The sequence below is a fragment of the Varanus komodoensis genome, unplaced genomic scaffold (genome assembly GCF_004798865.1).
Source record: "Varanus komodoensis strain SLA01 unplaced genomic scaffold, ASM479886v1 scaffold1, whole genome shotgun sequence".
NCBI lineage: Eukaryota > Metazoa > Chordata > Lepidosauria > Squamata > Varanidae > Varanus > Varanus komodoensis.
In genome coordinates this window covers 4,167,956-4,192,192 of record NW_025335268.1, presented here as the reverse complement: position 1 = coordinate 4,192,192, position 24,237 = coordinate 4,167,956, and the positions used below count along the sequence as shown (strand labels likewise).

Sequence of the window (24,237 nt, the reverse complement as noted above, 5' to 3'; positions counted from 1 at the left end):
GATATTGCCTCTGGGTGTGTGGGGGGGGAGGAGGAGGAGGAGGAGGAGGAAGCTGAAGAAGCAGTGGCGGCGGCAGGAGCAGAAGAATGAGTTGAGGCAGGTGCAAGTGATTCGAAGGATAGGTAAGAGTGCTGTCCACATAGTAGCTGCCTGTGCAATGGGACCTGTACTCCAGGAAGTGGTACTCTGACGTAAGCAAAAGTACCATATTATGTCAACGATCCTTCATGTGATTACCCGCACTGATTTCTCCGATCTACAGACTCTCTATAGGCTAATGAAGATCAGCACATAGCATCCTGCTCAGTCATGTCATGGAAACGTTTCGCAGTGACAGAATACGTAACGGCAGGGGTGCTGAATCTCTTTCAGTTCGAGGGCCAAGTTCCTTTCTGGGGAGCACTCGGGGGCCACTTGCCTGCACTGGGTGGGGCTGAGGGCAAAGTGGGTGTTATCAAAATAACAGTTGATTGCAGCTTAAAGCTCTTAACTTTTGAGAATGGGGAAAAGACAAAAGTTGGGAAACCATCAAATAATTGGTAGTCGGGGGGGGGGGTGGAACCAGGGGAAATGAGGGGGTCATTTGAGGAACCATGGAGGGCCAAGTTGGGACTGCAGGTGGGTCAAAGTTGGCCCCCCGACCTGAGGCTTTACACCCCTGCATTAAATGGATTGAAAGTGGGGCAAACCATGGACTATATTAGAATGGCGTTCTTAGTCATCTTACTAGATGACCTATTATGCTGGGAAGGATTCCCCATGCCTCAGCTTCGCTTTTTTCTTCATCAACTTATCCTTAGCACAAAGGGTCAAGAACAGACATACAAGGACAGTCTAAGGTGTTTCACCCCAGGAAAACGCTGACATGCTCTGTGTAATTTCCTGCAGTGTTAGAAGGTTTCAGTCAAGATGGTCAGGAACCAAAATGTAATGCAAACAAAACAAACCTCTGCAAACGTGCACAAGCATTTAGTTCTAACTCGCCTAAGGCATGGTAGGTTTTATTGAAATATCAAGCCAGAGAAACCAAAGCTACAAAACCAGAGCAAATTGTCCTTTTCTGTTTCTAGGGATCCTGGCCTATGCAGTTCCTCCAGTATTTTTAGGCCTCCATGTGGGAATAGTGCACCATCTCTGAAAGACTTCAGTATCTAGAGAAGTTATTAAGGAACCAGTTTAGACTATGTGGAAGAGGGTGTGGCCAGCCGCAGAGAAGGAGAACAAAACTCCATGCAACACAGTAATAGCTCTGCATTTGTTAATTAATAAAGTTGCTTCTTTAAAGAACCAGTAAGGCCTAAGTTTTCCTACAGAATGGACACATGGTTCCTAGAGTGGGAATACAGAGAAAGAAGAAAAAGCTATGAACTTGAGCATTTAAAGTAACTAAAAGAACGAAAACCTTGCTGAATCTTGGAAAAAAATTAAGGAGTTTTGCAATGTAATGATTTAAACTGCTATGAGTGTGTGCAGGTAAGTTTCAAAGGGGCGAGAGGGGTAAAAGAGGGAGATGAGAAAGTGAGGTGATAGGCTGGTGACTGAGAATGTGTGGGCAAAGTTTGGAATTGTGTGAGGGGGACAAAAGAAATGTGGTCGGTCTGCAGTTAACAATCAGTTATTATTATTACATATTTATACTGACCATAGCCAAAGCTCTCTGGGCCATTTAAAACAATAACCATAGAATCATACACTCAGGTCACCTATCCCAATTCTGACCTGGCCTGACCCTGCTTAGCTTCCAAGATTAGGCAGGATCAGACACTTCAGGCTACTGTGGTCAGTCAGCAATCTACAGAAAGTAAAAAAAAAAAAAAAAAAAGCAGTCTTCTCATTAGAACCCCATACAGCGCTGTGAAAAGCATTTAAGAAAGAAAGAAAAAAGGAACTAGGATACTCAGAGGAGATTGTAGCGAGTGGAGCTTTGCAGAAAAGATGCAAAGAAAAAAAGAATATTTTTGAACTGCGCAGAAAGTTTTTCATTTTAAGCCATCCTGAGATGCTTGGATGGGTCAGGTGGATGGGTAAGAAAAGCTTTAGCTAGATAGATGCTGCTATGGGTGTCTAGTAGTAAACAACTCAACCAGGAGAGAAGGAAAAGCTACATAACTGTGATGTAGAAGTTTGCAGGATGCAGCATACCAAAAACAGATGAGACCTTTGGAAGCTATATTTCCCAAGAGAGTACACAAAGAAGGTGAATGTATCAAAGAATTCCTAACTGACTTAAAGGTAATGAGTCAGAATTGTAATATACAGGGTGTAATATACAGTATGCAATATACTATATATTATCAGTCTGTTAAAAGGAATCCTATTGTACTAGAAACTGGGGATCCAGGAGTTTTTTTAAAAAAAGACATTTGGAAGATGTGAATTTGACTTTAGACTAAGCTGTGGGGTCTATCATGCAGCACCAATTACTCTGCAAAATCTACAAGCTATTGAAAGTAGGATCTGAGTGGGATAGTGTAATGTGGTGTCCTGCAACAGCAGGGGGTTGGACTCGATGGCCTTCATGGCCCCTTCCAACTCTTCTATTCTGTGATTCTATGAAAGCAAAATTGAAACCAAAATAGTAAATCAAGTGTATGGTAAGCAAAAGGAAAAACAGGGAAAAAAACAGAATAATGATCCTGGCAAACAAGCAGGATTTTGCCCAGATAGTCCAAGAGATTAAGCTACAGATGGAAGACGATGATATGGCAAGAAATGTGTAACACAACACCCAAATCGGCAGTGACCTGCGTTAGAAAGCAGTACGATGCAAGCAATCAGTTTGGAGTTCATTGCTATGTGTTGCACCCTCAGAAGTTCACATGCATCCTCATCAGAACAGGAGGGGTGGTGAACCTGATCTCCATCTCCCTGCAACTCCCACTCTGCATTTTTGCTACATGGCCAGTCTTAGATGTTTAGCTGGGGTGCTTCAGACTGGGAAGGGAGGAGGATGCAGGACTGCTTATATCCAGGTTGATGTAGTCTTGTCCCCTCCCCACCCACTGACACATCCACTTTATTCCTCTTTGAGGCTGAATTCTGGACCTCAGCGGGGTGGGAACAGAGCCGGGCTGGAGAATGGATTCCCAGCTTCATAGTTGGCATGCTGTTCCTGACCTTGGATCTGGAAATCCCAAGACACCCCAGATGATGTCTTAACTATTTTGCAAGGGTCAGCAAGCAAGAGTAGCAAGCTCAGACAACAGCCTCAAGCAATCAAACAGATGCATTGCACCGGGACACCACACATGAAAGCACCAAAGGTGAGCTGCAGAGACAGAAGATGGCTGGGATGTCATATCAGACTTTAGTAGACAGGTTATCCCTTATAAAATGAGCACAAGTGGACCATTAAATGTGATTCCAGAGTTAATAGTTGATACATTAAAACACTCACAGTGGATGAAGGGCAAAGGGCAAGTGATTCCCAGTAAGATAAACCTATAACTTTCATAATTGCTTTGCAGAACATTGTGCCTATCCTGGCCTGTCTGCAATTGGGATTCATTAAACAAGTCTTCATGATAACAAATGCAAAGGACAGAGCAACTGAAGATCAATATGCAGATATTTTTGTGGACATATGTAAATTAGGAACTGAATACAAAATAGTCTTAGCAGAACCTAATTATCCAGACTTCTGTGCACCAAGAAGGTCCCATTAGCCATAAAAGGAAGGGTTAAAAAGAGGTAGATGGAACAGTGGCACTGGAAATCATTGAAAGGATGGAGGAATCAACTGAATGGGTACATTCATCAGTCATCATAGGGAAAAAAGGTACCTTACACCAAAAGAGCTTAATAAATATGTAAAAAGACTGTTTTACTGCCCAGAAGTATATATATTTACTGAAATGTCTAGTACAAAAATATTTTTTCTATTCTGAAAGCATCTTCTGGATTTTAGTAGATTTTGCTGGATGAGAAAAGTTCAAGGTTGTCTACTTTTAAAATACCCTTTGGGAGATACTGCTTTCAGACTCCTGATTGGCCTAAAATTTGCCCCAAGTCTTTCACAGGAGTGTACAGCTAATATTTGAAGCAATTGTTTTTGTCAAAGTTTATACTGATGACATCCTTACATGGAAATGAACTAAAGAGATGTGATCAATGGTTACACGAGCCCCTACAGACCGTTGGGCAGCTGGAGCTACATTCAACAAGCAGAACTGCAAATTCAGAGAAAAAGAAATCATCTACTTGGGTGAAAGAGTATCAGAAACTAGGAACCAGGTAGTTGATTCAAGGAGAATAACAGAAATCTCAAGTGTGCTCCCCCACAAGGGAAGCAAGGACCCAAAGGTTTTTAGGGACGCTAACTTGTTAACGTAGGTATGTTTAAAACCTGGCAAAGCACAAAAGCACAACTTTAGTGCTCTGAATATAATAATAATAATAGATCTGTGAAACTGGGATGCCAACACGGAAAAGGCTTTTGCAAAGATAAGAAGGTTTAGACTAATTAGAAGCAGCTACGGCCAGTTCTAAAGGAGATATCATGTAGCACAGTAACTGTTGTTTACCTGGCAACAAAGCTGTTTCTGTAGAGACCTGCTCCATCCCTCAGAAGATAACCTCCTCCACACAGTCATGCTCATTCAATTAAAATCAATAAATTATCTATGTGACCAGTTGACACCAGATTTTCTGCCCAGCAGAACACACAGTGCTTGCTGGTTCTTCCACAATTTTATTTTGTGTTCTTCCAAGTCACAGATAATTCTTCCTTTCTTGTAGAAAGGCCAAATCAAACTGAGAGGAAGAGTTCAGTCATCACCATACTGATGGCAAACAAACAAAGCCATGCAAGAGGAATCCTGTGGACACTTGCCAAGCTTTGCAGCTGGATATCCCCAACTTCTCATGATCATGAGTAGCATGTGCTCAAAGGGATCGGTAGGACCAAGCAAGCAAGAAAAAATGAAGGCCACATGTACATGACACATCAGTCTTCACCACCTGATGCCCTCCAGATGCTTTGGATTTCAATTCTTATCAGTCCCAGCCAGCATGGCCAATGTTCAGGAAAGCTAGAAACTGTAGCCCAAACCATTTGGAGGGCTCCAGGATAGGGAAGACAGATGCGTATACGTCCCACCACTTGCCTATTGGACCCTTGCCCATCTTGGTTAATTAACAATGCCAAGCACGGGATTGGGACCTGGATCTTGGAAGTGTTTAACTCTTCTCTGAGGGAGGGTCGGGTGCCTGCCCCTTTAAAGGAGGCGGTAATACGACCGGTCCTGAAGAAAGCGTCACTGGATCCAGAGACGGCCACTAACTATAGACCAGTGACCAACATCCTGTTTCTGGGCAAGGTGTTGGAGCGGGTGGTGGCGGGTCAGCTCCAAGCACTCTTGGATGAAACTGATTATCTGGACCCATTTCAGTCTGGCTTCAGACCCGGGTACAGTACTGAATCTGCCTTGGTCGCCCTGTACGAAGACCTGTGCAGGGAGAAAGACAGGGGGAGTGCGTCCCTGTTGGTTCTTCTAGACCTCTCAGTGGCTTTCGATACCATCGACCATGGTATCCTTCTGGATAGGCTACTGGGATTGGGGGTCGGAGGCACTACTTTGCAGTGGTTCCGCTCCTATCTCAATGGCTGATTCCAGAAGGTGGTGCTGAGGGACTATGGCTCTGCACCATGGCAGCTATGCCATCGAGTACCGCAGGGATCCATTTTGTCCCCTTTGCTGTTTAACGTCTACATGAAACCACTGGAAGAGGTCATCAGGAGGTGTGGGCTGCGGAATCATCAGTACGTCCAGGTGAGGCAGTGGCTGTGCTGAACCGGTGCCTGGCCAAGGTAATGGGCTGGATGAGGGCCTATAAGCTGAAGCTCAATCCAGACAAGACGGAGGTCCTGTTGGTTGGCGGATCGGGCTTTGGAGAGGGTGAATTGAACCTTGTCCTGAACGGGGTTGCACTCCCTCTTAGGGACAAGGTCCGCAGCTTGGGAGTGCTCCTCGACCCAGAGCTTTCACTGGAAGCTCAGGTGACAGAGGTGGCGAGAAGTGCTTTCTTTCAGCTTCAGCTGATCCATCAGCTACGCCCCTACTTGGAGAACGACTGCCTGGCAACAGTGACACACATGTTGGTGACTTCCCAACTTGACTTCTGTAATGCGCTCTATGTGGGGCTGCCCTTGAAGATGGTCCAGATACTTCAATTGATTCAAAATAGAGCTGTCAGGCTGCTGGCGGGGACTGGGCATTATGTTCACATGACTCTAGTTCTCCATCAGCTTCACTGGCTTCCCATTGAAGTCCAGGCCCAATTCAAGGTGTTGGTTATGACCTATAAAGCCCTTAATGGCTTGGGTCCTGGTTACCCATAGGAGCGCTTATGTCCATATATGCCCACCTGCCCCTTGAGATCAGTGGGAGAGGCTTTTCTCTGGGAACCCTCTGTGAAGGAAATTAGGAGGTTAAGTACTCGGAAGAGGGCTTTCTCTACGGTGGCGCCCAATCTATGGAATGCGCTCCACAGAGAGGTCCGCCTGGCGCCGTCATTGTTTTTCGGCGCCAGGCGAAGACCTTTTTATTCAAACGTCATTGTAACTGTTAATAGTATTTATTTTATTCTTTGACCAGGGTGAGTTAATTTATACTGTTAAATTAGATTGTTTTTTATTATGTTATTTATGATTGTGAGCCACCCCGAGGCTTCAGCGAATGGGGCGGCATAGAAGTTCCCTAAATAAATAAATATACATGGCAGGATTACGTGCAGATATGTCCGCAAATAGGAGATATGTGCTTTCCTTTCATGAACAGATGACCCACCCACTATCCTATTCTTTCAAATGTATTTGACTGAATTTCCTATTGGTGATCTGAACATGGGTTTCAATCATCTGTTTTGCATCTTCCCCCAGTGTTCAGGCAGGCTGTCTGCCTTCTTGCTGTTATTTACTGAAATGTTTTCTTCTAGCTTAGGGTTTATTTTGTTCTGTTTAAAGGAACACTGGTTGAAAAGAATTGCAAAACCACCCTGGGCCTAGGATAGGGTGAAGCAGGAATGTGATTCTGGGTTTTATCTATTCTTAGTGCTACCTAGAAAGGGACTGTATGTAGGGAGTCCTTCATTTCATTTTGAACTGAATGATACTGAAATCAGAGTAATATGATTTACAAATCAATGTACTTGCCAGCAAGTGAAATACAATCAAATTACTCATGTAATTCTTGCATGGCATCTTCCTGGGATAACTAGAGTGGTCTGGGGAAAAATTAATTGAGGACTGCAGGTGGTGCACTGGTTTAAACTTCTGTGCTGTTGGGCTGGTTGATCGAAAGGTCGCCGATTCGAATCTGCACAACGGGGTGAGTTCCCGTTGCTGTCCCAGCTCCTGCCAACCTTGCAGTTCAAAAGCATGCAAATGCAAGTAGATAAAAAGGTACCACTTTGGTGGGCAGGTAACAGTGCTCCATGCACTTCGGTGTTTAGTCATGCCAGCCACATGACCACGGAGACTGTCTGTGGACAAACGCTGGCTCCCTCGGCCAGGAAATGGAGATGAGCACTGCCCCCTAGAGTCAGGCACGACTGGACTTAATGTCAAGGGGGAACCTTTACTTTTACGCATATTCTTGATTCTAATCTCCTTCCTGACCCTAGAGAGATCTTTGAGAGGGGTATGGCAGTGGGAAACCAAAACATAGAACTTGCATGTGCCAGAAATTTTATGCAGATGATAAAAATAGGGTTGTGCTTCCTTTGCATTTTCAGATCCTGAACTACATATGCAGGGAAATGTGAATATTTGGGAAAGCACCCCTTCCCTACCTGGTGCCTTCCAGATATTTTGTAGTCTAAGTCCAACCATGGTGGTCTTAGGGTACTGAGAGCTGGTAGTCTCACATCAAGAGAGTACCAAATTGAGAAGGCTGCAGGAAAATTTCCACCAAGAATCAGTGCACGTTAGCTTTCCATGGTCAGTGGGGAAAAAATAACACCCAATTTCTTATTCTTCCCCCTTTCCCCCTCCATCCCACATTCACTGTTGAGTAGGAAAGCTGTGGGGATATTGTCTTTCATTACTTGCAGGTATAGGTTTCAGTACTTTTTTTGGAGCAGAGAAAATGTGCATCATATTGAGTGTTCAGAGCATGCTGTATTTTCCTGTTGCTTATTTTTGCCCTTTTACTGCTGTGAGATTTTGCTGTGTCATTTTTTTGATGTCGCTGCAAGATACTCTGCATGGTTTTATAATGGAAAACAGCATAGAAAGAAACGAATGATGCTAAACTGGATCATACCACTTCAGGCCGCAGGGAGGGGAATGCAAATTTTGAACATTTCCCATTGACAATAAAAACTAATTACAAGGAAAAACAAACAAGCCAGAACAGAGGCATAATCTATTCAACAACATCTCTCTCCTGCAGTAACAATTTCTGCCATCTTATTTCCTACCTCACTCTGCTGCATGGCTGGGGAGTTGAAGGACTTTCTTTTGTCCAGATAGGCATAGGGTTGCGCTTTAAGACTGAAAATGGAATGAAATCTTCTTCCAGGGCAGCCTCGGTGCCATCCAGATGTTTCAGACTACAATCCCCAGTGTCCCTAACTATGCTGGCTGGGGCTGATTGGACTTGAAGTTCCAAACATCTGGAGGGCACTTGTTTGGGGTGCAGCTGCTCCAAGGCCTTTCCCTGAACCAAGAAAGCTCCTTTGTCTTCCGTCTCTGAGCTTGGTCTTTCAATTTTCAGGACTGGAATATTAACGTGGCTGATCGCAGGAGCGATTCAAAACCACACCCGCACAAGGAAGAGCAAAATAAGCCTTAAGCCTCTTCCCCCCTTGATTCCCTGTAATATAATGTCCCCCTTGAGGTCCAGAGTACTGCAGGAAGCACACGGCGGCTCAAACATTTTTCCTCCTTTCCCATATCATACGGTGCATTCCTCGCCTTCCAGTGGCCTATCAGGTACCTAAGCAGGCTAAATCCTCAGATAACAGTAGTAATAAAACCCAGAATTTCAGCTCCATTCTTCACAATGCTTTATGATGTGTTACCAAAACATGGCAATGTTTCCATAGGAAGTCATTTGAACATGTTATTGTTTTATAGTCTGTAGCTAATAAACTACCATAAAAACAATATTGCCGCAACCACTCCAAACGCTCCCCCCCCTTCTTCTTCTCCCCATTCCACTTTTTGCTTGTCCTATTTTGCCAGGACCCTGACTCCTTTTCAGAATGCCTATTCACAAAATAAAAAATGGGGCAGAGGCTTATTTCTAAATACAGAAGCACCTTAATAGAATAAAGATGTGATGGAAGTCTACAAAAGTGCTGCTGAGGATACAGGTTCAAAGACATTCCCACAACATCCAAACTTTTTTATCTGATCAAATTCCAATAAATCCTGCATTTGGCATCAATCTTTATAAACATAGCAAGAGACACTGCTGGATGTTTGAGCTTGTTTGTTTAAACATTTTATTTCCCTTCCCTCTTTTAAAGTATTTTTATCCCGCAGATATTACTGATAGCCTTGGTCTTTTGTTAGAAACTATGGTAGGGAGAGTCTCTTTTGCTCTATGGCTTAAGGGAGAAGATGCACACGACGTAACCAGAGGATGAGACAAAAACGTTCCTTCTCAGTGACTTTACAGGTTCACCATAAGCCAGTGTGACATGATGGCAAGAGTTGGACTGGAGTCCTGGGAGATCCAGCCTCAGTCCCCCACTCAGTCATGAAGCTCACTTGGTGACTTTAGGCCAATCTCTGATACTCAGCAGGGTGGTTGCAAGGATACAACAGAGCAGAGTACTATGAATGTTTTTCTGGGTTCCTAGCAAGAGGAAACAAGGCATGATATAAATCCATACTAATAATTTATTATTGTGGGAGGGACGGGGAGAAATTTCTAGACCCTGCCTCCTAAAGAACAATGCTGTGTAATTTGGGGAACATAATGATGTCAAGCTCTCATCTATGGCTGCCTACAGAAACACTGGCTCATGTAGCTCCATATTGTCAGGCGTGATGGACCTCCTTCAGACCAAGAGACAAACTCCATTCCAGAGAAGCTCTCTAGGGCTATGTTCAGGTGGAGGACAAGGCCAAAATAGCACAACTATCAACACATTTCACCTGAAAGTTCTCACAAGTGTAACTAAGCCTTAGGAGAGGTACTTAGAATTTCAGAGGGATCTACACAAAAGCCAGGAAAACACCCAAAGACCAGTGGTCACAGAAAGTAGGCCCAGGGGAAGGGGGTGCTGCCATCTGGGAAAACAGAGATGATCAGAGTGGGACCTGAGGTGGCCTGGATTTGATCCCCAAAGCATTTGGTCTATCATTGCATGTGCTCTCCCACTGAACTCATTAGTCAATGGGCCAATACACAAAGCACTCCTACATGGAAGAGCCAATTCGTATATTCAACTCTGAGGATTATGTTCCATCCATAAAAACTGTTGACTTCTCATGCTTGGGTGAATTGGAAAATTGCTCAACAATTTATTACAGGCTCAGATGGCATTTCTCCAATACGTACAGAGCTAATTTGCTTCACTCCACATATTAATGCTTGTTTCACTCTAGCCTGAACCTACATGAAGATAAGGGTTCCCTTCCTGACACTTCTTTGCCCTCAGTGAGTTCAACTGATAAGCATCCCTGTGGTAGTTACTTTATTTATGACCATGTGGATAGGGTTTCCCATGGACAACTAGCTCTTCTTAGGACTCAGTTTCTAAAAACTCAGCCTTCAGTATAGCTCTGAAACTATCCCACTTATACATATATATCAGCTTGGCAAAAAACTGGTGCTACTCATTTTGGAGCAGTAGCCAAAAGCAACCCATTCACCTGCTTCAGCTCTGGTACCAAATAAAGCCCATTCACAGCCAGATTGCAATGGCCATTTCCCAGCTCCTTCACAGCTGCTTCTCCTTTTTTTGACAGCAGATGCTTGCTCAAAATATATCCTGTTATGAAAACAACTTTCCAACTTTCTCTCAGTCTGGTCAGATATATGCTTTAAAAGAAATTTATTTACTTTGAAAGACTTTACTTCCAAATGTTTATATTACCTAAGGTGGAAGTAGGTAAACTTTCTGGGCACCACCACAAAATGGCTTCCATTGAAGGCAGGGCTATTCACCTAGAATTGCCCCCAATCCCTGCCCAGATGACTGAATACGAGGCTGAGATGGGGTCTGAACTGCAACACTTTAAGCAAGTTCTTTGAATGCAGTTTTCAGCGCCAAAAGAAACTTACTTCACAAAAGACAAACACCTTTTATCACCTGCCACCTCCACCAACCCACACATCCCCTCATCTCTCCCTCACTAGTCTCCATTGTCCCTGAAGCAATTCCAGCAGCTTGTAAGAACACATGTTCACTATTTTTTTTTTGAGGAGGAGAGCCCTCCAGAAGCGTCCTTTAGCACCACTTGGTCTGCTCCTGACTTAGGGATGCATCTCCTTGCAATTTAAACCATTTTCAAACCTTTTCCACCATCATGATTCCCATCCAAGCGCTCTGGGACCTGCAGTGCTCCCTCTGACAAAAAAAAAAAAAAAAAGTAATCCCTTTAGGGATCTACATTTCCTATGCTGCTTTGGGGAAATGTACATTGGCTTGAATTTGTAGTATGTGTGTGCCTTTAAGCTGCACTTACTTGTGTGTCAACCCCACTACATCCAAATGTGACTTAAAGGTCTTTTTCCCTTGCAAGGTACTCAAGGCAGTTTACATAATTCTCCTCCTCTCAATCTTATTCTTACAACAGCAACCCTGAGGCAGATCAGGCTGAGAGTCTGCAACTTGCTCAAAGTCACTAGAACTCACCCAGTGCCCAATTTATATTTTTTTCAACAACAGGAGAAAACCTTTTTCTTTTCCTACCATTTTAACAGTTTAACATTTTAACTTTAGTTTTAATATTTCCATTTATCCTATACTGCTCCTATGCCGATTCAGTTGAAATGGCTGTGGCTTTGTTGTTTTATGCTAATTTTTCTTGTTTGCATGTTCTTAACTTTTGTTAACCACACAGAGTCTGAGCTACTGGGAGTTACAAAAATGAAATAGATAAACAAATGAAGAAATGAATGAATAATAAAAATAAAATCCAGGTTGCCCGAGTCCCAGTCCCACATTCGTAACCACTACACTGTTTGGACATGCTACTCCAGTCTCCATGAAGTAGTTTCATTTTAAAACATAAACGTAAATGCCAGAGAGGAAGGAAAAACATGAGAAGCAATTTAAATTAGTCACGTTGTTTTCACACATGAAGTTTAAAGTAGACTTGTTCTTAGCCAGCTTCTAACGGAGATGTACAAGTGCACTGGTTGGCATACACATTCAATTTTTCTTCCAATTTCTCTCCTTCATTAACAGAACTCATATATGACATAAAACTGCAAGAAAATTTCAAACACACTTATCTGAACTGCAAGTTTAGAGGAGTCTTATCTTATTTTCTTAACTCCTCCCTAAAAAATCCTGGGAATTGGAGTTTGGTGAAGTAGAGATTCTCAGATCTTTTTCATTGAACTATATTTCCCTGAGTTCCCTAAGAATGAGCACTGAAATCAGCAAAGGAGAGGTACAAATGCATTTATATCACCAATTTAGATCAGGGACACACCATTCTAAGTAATCTGTGCCACATAAACATGAAAGGGGTCACATGCAAAAAATAAAAAGAAGAAAAAGAAAAAGCCATTCCAGCACGTCATCCCCACTTTACCTGATATAGCTCTATCCGTTGTTCCGAGACACGAGCCTTTGGATTCTGTAAGCGAAAGACTCTAAACTCTGCCTTCACCAGGTTGGAAGCATTTTTTTCCATTGCCGAGACATCAAATCTCACTCTTCTAAAATAGGGGATGGGATTGTTTGTTGAGATGAGATCTGCAAGAAGTTAGTGTAATGGTTTAAAATGATAAATATATTGCTCTTTCACAGGCCACAACACAAGACAGACAGACACAAGCAACAGCAACGGAAATGTCTACAGGATGATTCAGCTCCCAGCAGCCAATTTTGATATCATTAGCAATTTAACTGGATAAACAAACACATGTGTTTGATTATGGAAACAGCAGATTAATAGCGATCAGCAAAGTATTTCCAACTCTCTTTCAGGGGCATGCATTTAACCCTGTTCTTTGAAAGCAATGGTGGAAAATCCTGGATGATTATAAATTGGAACCAACTCATGACAGCTGATGTTTCACAAATGACTCCAGCCTTGCATACGCTTAATCGCAATTGCCAAGAAAATAGAATTAATGACAAAGTGGTTTGCCCTGGGTAGTCTGAAAAAAAGAAAAAGAAATGAAAGCCTGGAGCAAAAATGTCTGAAGTCTTGATAATCTGTTTTGTCTTTTAAACATTTCAATTGTCTCAAGTCTCAAAGAAGAGGAAAGGAAACAGACAATTGCATAACAAATCTAAGACTTTACACAAAGTCCAGAAAAGTGTGTGGGAGGGGGGAGCAGAAGAACCAGTTTCACTTCATCTTGCACTTATTTTAAAAAGTAGTCGAACACACTGATGCTGACTGGGCTGGGTGTGTACAGTTGCACTGAAATATTTAGTGCTAGATTTACAAATATCCATAGTTTCCCATTCAAATGGGCATCCCTTTACATTACAAATGAAGCAGGAACATGGGAAGCTGCCCTATTCTGACTCAAATAACTGGTTCATCTGGTATTTTCAACACTGGCTGGCAAAAGGGCTCCAGATGCTTTTCCTGCCCTTTCTAGAGATGCTAACTGGATACTGACTGTGGTCTTGACTCTAATGACAGATCAATTTAGTTTGCAATGGCCATTTTAAAACAGGAAATGTCAACTGTGGAGAGGTGCAATCAAGACTGGAGAAGCAGCAAGGAACAAGCACTTAACCACTGCTCCGCTCATCACCCCACCCCCACCATGTCCTCCTCTCCATTCCAGTGATGTTCCAAATGCAGGCACGTTCATTTGGAGCTTTCCAGATGGAGAGGTGTTTGCTGAAAGATCTCTCTCAGTGAATACTTACAGAGAGCATGACTGAGCAACCTTGTCAACTAAATATTTAGCAATAAAACGATCATCATCATTAAGAGCTCAGCCAAGGATCCACTATTAATTCAGCAGAAGGTGCACAGTCCCCATCATCTCTATTTCCTGTCCCCCAACTTTGACTATGTAGCCATCTATTGTCTTAAATTAATTGTAGTAGCTCTTTGGGATCTCAATCTTTCAGCTTCTGGAGAGGGGACAGGGTGCCATTTTCTCCAGTGTCCTTCTGTGAGTTAACTAGGTATATTATCAAATACACTAGGAAAACTCGGGGTAAACCCTGATTTGCTTGAATTAGAGGAAAAGAAAGAAGGAGAATTATCTGAGAACTGTTTCTCATCAATAGACCCATGATTGCTCTCACCCTGAAGAGCTTATGGAGGCCTAACGGCTCATTCAGGCATCTGCCTCAAAACTGGAATGGTATCTTTGTGTTTGCCCACATGTACTGCTCCCACTGGCTAGCCAACAGAAAGAACACAAGAGATGCAATTTTGTTTGTCCACCAATTTTAGCAATATGAACCAATACACTGGGGAAAGTGGAGGGAAAGTGTCCCTCTTTGCCATTCTGCAGTCTACCTTTGGCTGTAGCTGACAATCCACAAGGACTGAATATTGCTTCAGAAATACTTCTGATGCCACTGACAGGGCTTCACTCTACAAAACAGAATTCCCTAAGTGTGCACAGCATTCCATCAAGACCTGGCCCAAAGGTTTTGGCCTTTGAAGCAAGAAATGCAGATAACCCATGGGCATGGGGTACAATCACACAGAAAGGTTTCTGATTAAAGCCTCTTTAAAATAAACATGAGCTGCAGAGGAACACAACAAAGAACTGTGGTCAATGGGAAGTCTGCTAGGGTGAGAGACAAATAAAAATGAATACTGAATGAATACTTTGCACCGCTCTTGTTCATTACAACTGCACTTACATCCATCCCACTAGTCAGAGCCCTCTGTCCTAGGTTGTTCTTCATAGCACAAGCACCTTAGGAGACCCACACTGAACCTGACCAAAGTTTTATCTAGTCCAACATTCTGTTTCTACAGTGGCCAACCAGCTGCCCCAGGAACCCCACAAGTAGGGTAGGAATGCAATATCACCCCCCACTCATGTTCCCAGAAACTGGTATAGAATGCTGGAGGTTGTGGTCTCCATGACTAGTAGCCTTTCAAGCCCATAACCTCCATGAATTGCTCTAATCCACTTCTAAAGCCATCCACGTTGGTGGTCATCAGTACATCTTGTGAATTCCACACTTTATAATGTCCTGGGATAACCTCCAAGTTCTAGTATTACGGGATCCACTTTTTTCTGCACTATACACAATGTTGTACAATTCTTTGGCAAACACCCAAAGTGGTGGCCTCTCCAATCATGGCAGGACACCACTCATGTTTCCTGCCATGTTTACATTTAGATCATACATCCATAGACTAGTGTTCTTTTTGCATCTGGTATCCAAAAAGCATAATGCTAATTAAGCTTGCTAGATAATAAATAATGAAATTAATCAGAAAGATGTTCAAAGGGAAAAATCGCCACCCCCTGGTAGTGCTGATGTGAGTCCGGTCCATTTCAACAGCAAGTGCAGCTTTCTTGCTAGTGAGCAATGACATCAACTATTTTTGATGGACTGTCCTAAGTGAGTGAAACTAATTCAATATGTTTCCTGTTGTGGGAAGACATAAACAACTTTTCTTCTTCTCTTCAGGGAAAAATCAGACCATACAGCTTGACTTTTCTATTTTTCAGTCTTTCTTGCTCTCTCTTATTCACACACACACAAGACTGAAAGCTCTAATGTAATCCTTCCAACAAAAGTGGGCAATAAATGTTCTGAAGATTTATTTTTATTTCTTTTTGTGTTTGTTAAACTTTGGCGAGCTCCCCCTGTCCTCCACACATCTCTTTTTCTGGTCCTTTGCCCACCCTTAATTGCAGCAGCCACAAGCCATGGAAGCCCGGGTGCTTTCCCCTTCTCGTTTATGACTGAATCACATGAAAGGTCGCATAGTAGGCTTTGATGGCATGTATTTATGCAAATATTTATAAGAGTCACTTGATCGTGATTAGAAGTGGATGCGATGCTTTCGTTGCTCTGGCTTGCTTCCCTAGACCTCACCCTAGTAGGGCTGTTCAAGTTGTTTCAGTTTCAGCAGATAAGAAAAATGGATTGAAACAAAATCAAAACAAAACACAAAGAGCTAAAGTTAGTCACTTCTGTACATGGCAAAATGCTTTCTTCTTGCTCTCTGCTTAGAGCTGGTTCCCTGATTTGCATATGGGCATCCATCCAGCACTGTCTCCTCCTTCAATAACAATGAAACGTGATAACTGATACTGTTTGCACGGAAGGCAAATCCAAAGGAAGAGGTTATTATGCTGTCACCGCATGTCTTTCCGGTGATCTCTCTCCACACTGCCAGGCACTCAAGTTTCACTAACCTTCTCCCCTCTATCAAGGGAGCGCTCTCCAAGAAATAAGATGCATGCGGAACACAGCTGGACCCCCCAAAACTAACTGCGACAAACCACTGCTTGCTCCTTGACCCTGATGGGAGTACAGCATGGTGCAGGAAACAATGGCAGATGACGTCCAATGCTACTAAGTGCAAATGGATGAGGACTGGAGCAAAGCACAATAAATAGAAAGAAGAACATCTGATGGGACAACTGAGACCGAAATAGCAGCAGGAAATGGGTGTTTATACTTTCCCAAGGCCTCCTTCTCCCCATCACCCCAAGAGGCAGCAGAGTGGCAAGCAGGGCTCCTTCAAGGAGCAGCTACATCCCCAATCCATCTTTTCTTCTTCCCACAGAGTGAAAGATCAGGCAGGGGTCTCTCTGGAGAGGCCACCTGGGCTCCTGTCTGTCCCCCACAGAAAGTCTCTTCGAGAAGAGATCGAGGAACGCACAGTCTCTCTCATGAGGCTGCCAGTATGGTCTCTCATGCGGGGTGGGAGGTTGGTGGCTTGTGGGTTTGCCACCACCACTGCAGGGCCCATCCTCCTGCTTCAGGGGGTGGGACCACTGCCCCAGTCTGCCATGTTCTCACCCCAACTGCTGCCTCAAGTGATTTCTCGCACACACAAAATTCTGCCTCCATGTTCACCATTAGTGAACTTTCGCATGTATGAACATGTGCCTTTTGAGTTAGTCTGAAGGGCCTCTTTTGTCATCTTTTCTTTAGTCTTGGTTCCCCCTCTGAGGCAGTTTGTCCCACTTAAAAAAAGCTGTTTTCACAAGAATGATGGTGCACATGTTCACACATTCTGTCTTGTCTGACCCCTTGCAGAAAAAGAGATTTTGAGGGTGTTGTGAGGAAATCTATGGAAATGACAACTCACTCATACTGTGAGAGGCCGTTTTGGTTTTTTCTTCCCCTTTTGAAAATACCTGTGGGTGAGGTGAGTATGTTTGAATATGTTGGTATATTCCAGCATTTATTGGAATATTTTCAGGTATGTTCAGCCCATTTCAGACTCCTGCAATGACAATGGAGATGTCCTTTGCTGAGGGTGAAATTGTTGTCAGGGTCTGTGGCTGGGACAAGGGCAGTTGGAGACAAGGCAAAAAGCAGGGTTTAATGGGAAGTCCAAATCATAGTCATAGTTCAGGCTGAGGACAGGAAGCAGAAGAATGCATGAGGGCAGAACAAGGATGTGGTCAGGAGCAAGCCAAGAGTCAAGAACCTGGAAGACAAACGGAGGGGCAGGTACCTGGGATAGGATAATAGGGCAAGAGGCACAGCAGGGCAGGACTCATGGCAAGGTAAGACACATAAGACAACAGGAACCAGAAGCAGCAAGGGTCAGGCAAGACGCAGGAGCTGAACCACAGCCTGCAGGAAGCCGGCACAACAGCAAGGCAACAGGGAAAGGCTGGAACCAGAATCGGGAACCTTTGGGCAGGGTGCAAGCAGGGCAACAAACAGGCAAACCTGTGCTGCTGAGGCAACATGGCAAGGCAGGAGTCACAGGAAGATGCAGGAGACATGGCAAGATGCAGGAGGCACAGCAGAAACAGAAGCAGCAAAGTTCAGGCCGAATGCAGGCACAGCATCAAACAAGAGGACCTCTACTACTGAGGCAACATGATGAGGCAGGAGACACAGCAGCAATCAGGAGGAAGCACCACAGCAAACAGGAGGACCTGCATTGCTGAGCGCAGTAGTTCTGGAGGGAAGCGCTTGCTCTTATGGAGCTCTTCCCCCAGGACTCTCAGCGGGCGCTCATCAGTAGCATGAGAGCTCCAGCAGGGCCTAGGACTGCGCCTTCAAATGCAGTGGTAGCTGTTTTAGTTCTGGCCACCAGAGCAGCCCAAATCCTGACACAATGAGATCTGGCTAGACAATGCCACCATGGAGGGCAAAGCTAATGCAACAAGAACCAGAGTGAAGGGAATAATTAGCTTAATTTGTTCTCGGTGCATTGGCTCACATAGTAGAACAACTCACACTCAGAGGTTGAGTATGGGTTGAGTGTGAGTTGTTCTTGAAATGTAGGCTGTCACTGAAACATGGATGTTGTGTTATCTGAACTTAACTGTGACAAAAATATAATAAAATAACACGGTTTGTTAACTGCCACCAACCTGAAAACAAAACCACACCATGGGTCCTGTTCATGGGTTGGTCTGTGGTTACTAAATCATGGCTTGTTATCACAGCTGGATTAAGTGTGGGGTTGGAGCCAGTCAGTGACATTCTTTCATAGACAATTCTCAGCATGGCTCTGAAAAACCTGTCTGGCCAAAGATGACAAAGCAAATGATGCTGTATCACACTGCCTCCAGTTGTCCAAAGTCCTGTTATCTAATTCTGCCCAAAGTATATTACCCACTTTTGATGTGTTTCATCCATAATCTCTGCAGGTCTGGATGCTCATGTTTCTCTCTGACAAAATCTGTGAGTTGTAACTAAGGAGATGCAGCCCTAACACCACATCTGCTTACAAGAGCAGCAAAGCATCTGTGCACCACTTAAATCAAATAGCCACATTTCCAGGCAGTTGTTTTAACTAAAAATGCCTGCTCCACTCTTTACATGCCACATTCACCATAACTACAAGGTTTTTGTCGTTATTTTTTTAATCTTTTAAAAATTGTGGTTTCAGGTATTCTTCTGAATATTTTCAGTATCAAACTGCACAAAAACCAGCCAAACAAAATATGCCAAAGGCCTGGGCAGAAGCTGAAAGGCACGGTTGGGAGTGTTAATTGGACATTAAGAGGATATGCAAATAAAATCCACACCACACATTTTTTCAGGGTTCTACAAATTTTTCATTACTTAGAACTATGAGCAGAACACAAAAATGCCAATCTAATTTTTAAATGATTTTTTAAAAAAGTATAGGTTGACTATTATATCCAGAGTCTGAAATATCATACATCTCTGTACATGCTCATGAACTGCTGGTGCAGTTTCTAACACAATTGAAATGGCATCCCTATCACCTATTTCATTATGTAGCTACTCACTTTCTCCACAGTGTTTCCAGCAATGACTTGACTGACATCACATCAGGAACTGCCACTAGCAATGAGCTTGAAATGAATGGCTGGAGACTTTATATGTAGATTTGTTCATGGTTAGGCCCTCCATGAATGGAATGGTTCCAGGCAACCTCTGCCTAGTTACTGCAATTCATTAGGAATGCAATGGAGTGGTGGTGAGAGAAATGGATGTTGCTTTGGGGATCTCACAACAAACTGCCCCTGTGTTCTATATTGAGCTACAAGTTTGAGCTTTCTCATCCATGGACCTCAGGTGAATATGTCCTCCAGGCTGCTAAATGACACAGCAGACTTAACCTTTGCAGGGGCCTATTTGTTGTTGTTCAGCAAAGTCACGTCCAGCCCATTGCTACCCCATGGACAACATTCCTCCATGCTCTCCTGTCCTCCAGCATCCCCCGGAGTCCACTTAAGCTCACACTGACTGCTTCAGTGACTCCTTCTAGCCACCTCATTCTCTGCCGTCCCTTCTTCTTTTGTATTCAGTTGTTCCCAGCATTAAGCTCTTCTCCAGGGAGTCCTTTCTTCTCATTAGGTGGCCAAAGTATTTGAGTTTCATCTTCAGTATCTGGCCTTCTAAAGAGCAGTCAGGGTTGGTCTCCTCTAGGACTGACCGGTTTGATCGGCTTGTGGTCCAAGGGACTCGCAGGAGTCTCCTCCAGCACCACAATTCAAAGGCCTCAATTCTTCGGCGCTCAGCCTTCCTTATGGTCCAATTGCAGGGACTTACGGGGACAGAGAATTTGCTTTACTTTGCCCTTCCTAAGCAGGCCTTTTAGGGACAGGGTTTACAAAAGAGGCACACTACTATGGACTATGCTATCCCCTTTCAGTCCTGCACTTCTTCTAAGAGCTGGCTGTCAAGCATTTGCCATCTACTCATGGATCTGATCATCTAGGCACAGATTGAAAGCATAGTTTATTAGTCTGAGAACAAAAACTGTAGTACAAGAAAGTATGGAAAGAAAACAGGAAATGAGGATTTTCCCATTTAGAAAATCAGACAGGCACCAATTTGATCTTCTCAAGGTACAACAGATCACAGCACATGTCATGTACTTTACATTACACTTGGCAACTGTTGTCTTTTCTGTCGCTGGCTTTCTTTACTATGCGATATTACACAGCAGAAGTATTGAAGAATGTTTCTAATTCTCTGTCCATTAGCTGGATTTTCTTGGCTGGACCATAATTAGTACACTACTGCAAGCAGAGTTACATATTGATCAGCAAGTTTTCAACTCAGTCCTGCTACTTTCCTGAAGTTTGTATAGACTGTGATTATTCCTGGAAATAGCTGTGACTGGCTTCTTGATTTGGAAAGTAGTGTATAAAGAGCAAGGACGATATGCGGTCAAGCAGTACTTATGCAAACTGTCATAGAATCCATTGCATTAACATAACCAGAGTCACTAAAGAGACGATACTTTATCTTTGCCTTTTCTCAAATCCTCATCAAGATGTAGCTTTCACTATTGTTTTGCTAAAATCTATCTTGGCACAATAGCCTGGATGTCACATTTGAGCTGTATCACAAGAAGTGGTAAAAATCAACATGGGCTGCTATCCATAGAGTGCTTCTACATGGAAGTAAGTTCCACCAAATGTAGAAAGTCTTACTTCGGAGTAAAAATTTATAGGATTGCACTGCCAGGCCAGAGTCCATATCTATTTACTGGAGAGCAAGTCCCATGGACCTCAGTGAGACTTATTTCTGAAAAGACATGTATCAGTTCGCATTATCAGATTTAATGCAAAGAAGGAAGTTTTGGGGATCATTTAAGATCCAGATTTTCTACTGAGAATAAATCAACAAATAAAGACTCAAGACATGATTACATTAGCTGGTATAGTCAAGGGGTGGCATTGCACAACACAACAAGCTGCAGTGGTTTCTTACCACTGTTGGTCTGATAAGTGTTTGAACCCCATCATGATATATCAGCATGGCAAAGGTGGTCTTCAGAAGCCACAAATAGAAACAACAGTCTACTTTAGTATTTCTTAGTATCATGTTAATTTGTTGTGTCATCCAAACCTGGAAAACCACAACTCACTGGGGTGCCAGGGCTGGAACCAGAAAGATTTTTGCCCCATATAAGTTATGTATATAACATGAATCCTACCCTTTTTCCTTCCAAGGAACTCAAGATAACTTTCATAATTTCCCTCCTCTCAATTTTATCCTCACAACATCCCTGTGAAGTAAGTTGGGCTGAGTGTCTGTGCCTGGCTGAAAGACACCCAGCAAGTTTCATGGCTGAGTGAGGATCTTCCAAGACCCCAGTTCCACACTCTAAAACCACGCCACTCCTCTTTCCAGGGGCTCTGTGGGAGTTGCACACCATGACTGTGGAAACCACAAGCCTGGATTCAGAGAACACAGCAAGTCACGGATATATGGAGAAACCATAGAACAAACTATTATTTCTTGTTGTGGTTTTCAAAGACAACCCTTACCATGGTGAAATACCACAACTCAGTTCTGACAACATGACAGAGTAGCAATGTTAAAAAAAAAAAAAAAAGAATACCCTGGCTTGTTGTGTTGTCTGAACTCAGCTACTGAGGGAAAGAGTTCACCTTACCAAAGGGCCATCAAAAATAGGGGCTGCTACCCCTGCCAGCTCTCTCCCTGCCATGTGAACAGCTGGAGAAAGAAGTGCTATAGAAGAGATGTTCCACAATGCGGTCCCCAAATCCTAGATCTGGCTTCTTTGCTTCATTTGCATCTGTTCCAATCCTGTTTCTCTTGTTCTCTTTCTTTTACTCCAATTTAGTCCCACTTAGCCCAGATCCCTTGATATCAATGGGACCTAAGTTAGCCATGAATAAGTATGACTAAGTCTCGATCCAATCTAAATGACAAAAAAGTCAGAAGCTACTCATAGGAAAATTATTTAAGGAAGACTGGGGCTCCCTTCAAGAGAATGCTAGGTGTAAATGTTCTCCTTTACATCTGGGAATTGAATATCCCACCATATTTGATCTACCTCTCTGCTTTAACATATTGACAGCTTCCAAGTTGAGACGATCTTATATGCTTGCATGTTGTAACATGCTTTCAACTGCCCAGGTAAGGGGCCAATTTCTTAAGATATCCCCGGACAAACACTATTATAACTGCCCCTTGTCAGAGTTTGATATGCCTTTTAACATTTTCTTTTATTGGCCGAAATATGAAGAGGCAAGAGTGACATGTATTAAATGCATTTAATTTCCACCACACACACCATGTTATCACAATGTATCACAATATTGCTCATCAGGCCAACAATGGTCATCTCTGAATTGCAACAAAATGCTATAACTCTTCTGTCTTATATTCCTTTTATTAGTCTGGATTGTTATATTCCTTTCAGGCAATGAGACTTCCATTTCTTGGGCTAAGGTGGGAATTAAAAAACATTCTTTCCTTTAGAAATATAGGTAGAATTTTTAAAGGGCCAGAAATTATTCATCACAGAGAGCAGATTCATTATAAAACAAAACATTTGCAGGTACCAAAGAAAACTGAGTTTTGCATGGTTAAGAGGAAAGCCCTTAAATCAGAATTCTATTTCCAAACCTTGTTTGACTTACGTGCCAGATCTGAATTTTCTTGTTTCTCAAGAAGAAGTGGGAAGTTGTCTGGAGTCTCCTCCAGAAAAACTATGTTTCTTTCCCCAAGTTATCCATCTTCTAAGTCTCATCTTTCTTCACCCTTATGTTAGACTATTATATTTGCCATGTGAGTGATGGATAATGTTACATCTTAGGGATTACGGGATGATTAATGATGTTCTGCATCCCTGCCCAGTGAACAGGGAATACATCTGGGACCAAGTAATCACTGCTGGTGGCACTGTGACAGATTGGAGTATTGGCTCAGTGTGGCCCGTGGTGAATGCTTTGCTTTCTTCAAAACAAACATAGAGCTTTTCCCAGGTTATGAATCTTCCCTACTATATTACACTTTTCATATAGAGCAGAACAAGGAAAGCACTACCAGGAGGGCTTAATAATTATTTTATTTCCCAGATTAGCCACTCTCCCCATTATCCTGAAAAGCCAAAGAGTCTACTGACTGATTCTTGACGGGCACACATGGCCTCTGACAAGTACACCACTCTGCAAGTTCGGCTGTTGCGTCTGAGGCAGTTCGGCAATGAATACTTTCGAGATCCAAATGACACTGTGAGAAAGTGTGCGAAGCGGGCCTGTGCGGCACTAGGCCACGAGAAAAGCTGGTTTCCATGTGACTGCTCTGCGGATACCAGATGCACAAGTGAACCCATCTGACCATGCTGCCTGCTTGAGGTAGATTTGCTGGAGGAACACGAAACAAGGGACCAAACAAGAAAGGGCACACTCTAGTGAGGGTAAAGACACGTTCAGGGTTGCACATCTGAGCAATTCTGTGCAACTCTCCTCAACAATAATATCCTTTGAGTTCAATAAGACTGGCTCCTAAGGAAGGGTGTAAAGATTTGCAGCCTTAAAATTCTGGTGTGATGGAGTGGTCAGTAAATCTGTCTAGGACTGGGGTTAAAATCCCTGGTCAGTTAAAATGAGGGATGAGAGAGCCAGATATACATTCCTTGGAGAATGGTTGGATAAAGGGATTTAAAAACAAAACAAAAGCATACATCCCACTGAAATAACTGGGATGTAAAGTCTGCACAGGATT

At 43.1% G+C, this 24,237-nt stretch overlaps 1 protein-coding gene across 7 annotated transcripts in view; it reads right to left on the bottom strand.

The window, feature by feature from the left end:
* TGFB2 (transforming growth factor beta 2) overlaps window positions 1-24,237 on the bottom strand; it is a 131,495-nt gene that overhangs the window by 24,940 nt on the left and 82,318 nt on the right. For all 7 annotated transcript variants that reach the window (XR_006414427.1, XM_044427250.1, XM_044427584.1 and 4 more), the window contains one exon: window positions 12,722-12,885. Coding sequence is in view for 6 of the 7 variants with exons in the window: in XM_044427250.1 (XP_044283185.1) it covers window positions 12,722-12,885 (164 nt within the window). In the remaining variant the exon portion in view is untranslated. The remainder of the gene's footprint in view (window positions 1-12,721; window positions 12,886-24,237) is intronic.